The sequence below is a fragment of the Lygodium microphyllum genome, chromosome 9 (assembly GCF_053477565.2).
Source record: "Lygodium microphyllum isolate KBCC chromosome 9, Lygodium_microphyllum_v1.1.10, whole genome shotgun sequence".
Lineage (NCBI taxonomy): Eukaryota > Viridiplantae > Streptophyta > Polypodiopsida > Schizaeales > Lygodiaceae > Lygodium > Lygodium microphyllum.
In genome coordinates this window covers 59,853,455-59,857,657 of record NC_141143.1, presented here as the reverse complement: position 1 = coordinate 59,857,657, position 4,203 = coordinate 59,853,455, and the positions used below count along the sequence as shown (strand labels likewise).

Genomic DNA, 4,203 nt, shown 5'->3' with positions numbered 1-4,203 from the left:
GGCAATCTCAAAAAACCGTAATCACAAAGAAGGCATTTAAATACATTGTTTTCAATTAATTAGAGGTTATACACCAAGACTGTAACAGGGATAGTGAAGCAACAAACTCTGTCAAAATGATATAGACATAAGTTATCAATAGCATTAAAAAAGGAGCTATTGCTAACTTGCTGGATTCTCTGTATAAAAAAAACTACTATATCTGGCCTGAGCCAAATGATTCACCAGCTACTACATTGCAACCTAATGGCATACAGTAGCTATGGTTTGAAGCTTAAATCATGAGACTGATTAGCTTAGACCATTAAACTTTACATGACTTGCAGATTTAATCTGACTTCCTAACTACCCATGAACTGTTCAAAACTACTGTAAAACTGTGACTATTGAAGTCCCCTAGGCTCTGAGACATCAAATGCAAGCTCTTGCCTTCAGAATTTGCTAAATTGACAAGAACAACGGAGTATATTAAATTTCATACACTCCATATCATAAAATATGAGCCAGTTTGTCCCATACATGCTTCTCCTCACATGAGTATCAAGGGAGCTCTTTAACCACAAATCTACGCCTATGAAGGAATTTGAATCAGGTGAGCTCATTGGCCACAAATCTATGAAGGAATATGAATGACCTGACCAAATGCTGGCCTTCATACATCAACTGATGTAGCTTGGAATGCACTAGTGACAACATGTCATGTATCTTGCATCTTACAGGATAGCGATCTTTCAGATACAGTCGTTCAAGCCAGTAGGAGATATGTCCCCACAGGGGCATAGAAATGGGACAATCCAAACTAACAAAACTTCCACCTATTCTGACAATTCACACACGTGACAAAAGTAGTCATGGGTTCATCTGCACTGCGTGTCTGCATCTGATAGTAAGTGCATTTCCGCTGCCCACACTTCCCACACTTGAACTGATCGGTTGAAGCTTGCCGAGCCTGCCCCCTTTCACATTCGAAAAGAGCCTTCTTTTTTATTTCCTCATTCTCAAGTTTCCGCTGGTCACTAGCCATATCCTCTGGTGTCATATTGATCATATCTGCAGGGGTAATGTCCCCCAGAAGAACCTTCCTCCTGAAGTCAGGATTGTTGGTATCCCTAATATTGAACATGATGGATCGATACTTATTCTTGTTTGCTCCTTTCGAAAGCCCCAGTGTCTGAAACATTATTGTCTCAACTGATACTGCAACCCCAATTGGATCACAACTTCTGGCTCGTGTAAGATCATGTCCATGTGCCTCAGTGCCAACCCTGTGTAAAGCTTCAGCTAAAAGCTCACGAATCTTGTCTCTGGTTGACTCCTTAGTCTTTGGAATTAGGGCTAGATTCAATGGTTTGATATCCTTCTTTTCATTCCCAGGTGAAGAGACTTTGGCATTCAATGCCTTCACTGTCTCGGTGTGCATGGTATCCACCTTTGTTTTGGATACAGAGATGGAGGAGTTATTGGACACTGTCTCTACTTTGACTTTAGTTTCCACTTTCACATCGACTGTTTTTTGAGTCTTTCCCACAGGAGATTGCTTCGATAATCCTTCACCAGAGGAAGGAGCTTCAATTGACCCATTCTTAGCCTCTGTTGCCACAGTTTTCTTCCAAGCATCCAATAAATCTGCTGCAGCTTTTTGAATCTTTGGTCTAGTGTGCTTCGCGAGGCGTCTCAGTCGTTTCCCAACCTGCACATTTCCATAGCCAGTCGTTGTATACAAACAGTAACAGTGTGGAACAAGGTTGGGGAGGATGAGAAAAGACTGTGCATGCTTTTCTCACCGAATTGCACATCTGTGTCCTCTAATTGTCGGCATGTGATAATGATTGAGCATGTGAAATTGGATCATCAAACACATCTATCCCTTGTAATAGAGACACATACTACGCAGGAATAATGCAATGATGTGCAGAATGTTACTATCTTCACTTATACCCTATGCAAAAGACTAATTTCTTGATGTCGCTTTCATAATTAGGAAGCCCAGACTCCCTAAAAGAAACGCAAAAAAAAAAAATCTGTAGTCACCTTTTCCTGGCATTAGTCCCAGATAAGACAACGTATGAAAAATACGGTAATCAAATTCACACAACTGGAACAAAAAAATTGCTAATTCAGTAGAAATCATCCACTCAATTGCGCTATAACTACCCTGTGTTCAATGAAATGTCCATGGATTAAGTGATGCAAGCGTGCAGTAAGCCTCTGATGCTGTGGTTTTATGGCTGCACTTTAAAAAGAAGAGGAAAAAATCGAGGGATGCCTGAGTGGAGATCAAGAGGGCCGTTGTAACAGGAAAGGAATGCATAGCTCTGATGGCCTCGACACAGCGGGACTCCTCGGGCCCGCCGCTGGAGCCATCCGAGGAGGCATTCTCTGCGGCCTTGTTGGCCTTCTCGAAGAGACGGACCAGCTCCTCATCCACGCCCATGGCTGCCTTCTCACGGCTTCGCGCTCAGCACTGGGGCTGGATCTCTTGCACAGAGGGGGGGAACTGATGAGGGGCTAGGGTTTCGAGAGGGGCGGGGGTCTCTGCAGCAGGCCCCTGTCTCTCCCTTTAACTCAGTGTGTATGTCTGGCTCTCTGTGTCCGTGCCCTGCTGGTTTCCTTCTCTTCTTTATTTGGGTGTGTGGGTTTGCTTGCCCTTCCTTAACTGTGTGTATTGGGAGCAAACGCAAAGAAAGAAAAGGAAGGGGGAACGCATTGGGAGATCCCTCCCCTAGTTTTTCCAAGGGACCAGATTCTCTCCTTTCCTAATATCTATATAACTACCACACCTTACTCCTCTTATCCATCATCATGCTTAAACAATTGAGGATCCAAGAGGAGAAGAGAATAACCCCGAACACAATAGACTTTCTTTATTGGACGAAAAGGCACTGCGGAAAGAGATTAGGGGAGCACGAGAGACAGAGGAGAGAGGAGAGAATAGGAAGCTGACTCGTGGTGTGGTGGCTAAAGACTCTATCTGTCTCTGCACTCCTACAAGCTTCAATGGTTTGATCTAGAAAAATGGTGGATGGACGATGATGACCATAAAAGGTGTGAGTGCTCAAATAACTATAAATATGCTAGAGAGTAGCATTCATTTTGTGTGTATACAGTTTCAGAGGTTGGCCAATCATACACACATGTGGATGGCTTCACCTTGGCTTACTGAACTCATGGTCCCTCGACCAACCTATTGGCCACCACCCACACGGTCATGTCTATTCTCCATTACCTTCATTAAGTCTTTCCCACTTAACCAAATGGTCAATTCCACAGATGCCAATCTCATAACCATCCAATCTACAACTCTAGACTCCTTCTAGTGTTAGGGATCATAATGACATGATTAAATTTTTGTGATCTCATAATAATAACACACTAACTCATTGATTTTATATTAATAACATGAAAATTAACATTAATCGCATGGAGTTGGCTATGCATGTCAACCCTTCAAGCTTTTTCCTTACCTTGATGAGCTTGCCAATCCTTAATTATTTGCTAGTTGTTGGTTCTTGTTTTTGAAAAAACATTGGGGCAATCACAAAGTGCTTTATATCTTAGGTACTTGGTCCTCTTATAGGTTGTAGTTATCTCAAAGAGATGATGCATTGGGTGAGATAGTAGCAATTAAATATATATTATCCTTTTTCCATGGACTAACATCCTAGCTTGGGCAATGTTAATTCATGGTATGGTTGTTGTTTGATACTAATTGGACTTTGTTGTCCCTAACTAGGCAAAATTAATTTATTAGCATATGCCGATTATTAATTTAAACATGTGCTTTAATCTCATGCTTATTGCTTGCAAGTTGCATTTAATTTCATCACTGGGTTTGTAAAATTCCAAGCCTTGAATTACATTATGTTCAAAGCTTATATGCATATTCATATAGTTATTTATGCTCAAAGTGTGAATTGCATTATGTCCAAAGCTTGTGTGCATGTAGATATAGCTACTCATTATTGTATGTTTACTTACTTGTGTATTTCACAATCCTTTCATGTCACATTCATCAAGTGTTCATTAAAATTAGATAAAAGATTCAAAATCAAGTCACGCTACATCTACAAAGCATTAATTGATCACAAATTTTCACTTCAATGCAAAAATAAGCAATGTGTATACAACTATTGAAATGATATAGTAATAGCATTCACATGTGAATGTATGTATTTCGATTTTTAATTGCACTTAATTTCGTAT

The 4,203-nt window shown here is 40.7% G+C and overlaps 1 protein-coding gene across 1 annotated transcript; it reads right to left on the bottom strand.

Moving 5' to 3' along the window:
* Window positions 1–414: 414 nt before the first annotated feature.
* Window positions 415–2,742, bottom strand: TFIIS (transcript elongation factor IIS). Its single transcript, XM_087684606.1, has 2 exons — window positions 2,267–2,742; window positions 415–1,690 (listed from the first exon to the last, which is right to left on the bottom strand). Exons 1-2 carry the CDS (start codon window positions 2,432–2,434, stop codon window positions 800–802), a joined length of 1,059 nt encoding a protein of 352 aa, XP_087540732.1. The 5' UTR covers window positions 2,435–2,742; the 3' UTR covers window positions 415–799.
* Between the last annotated feature and the right edge of the window lie 1,461 nt (window positions 2,743–4,203).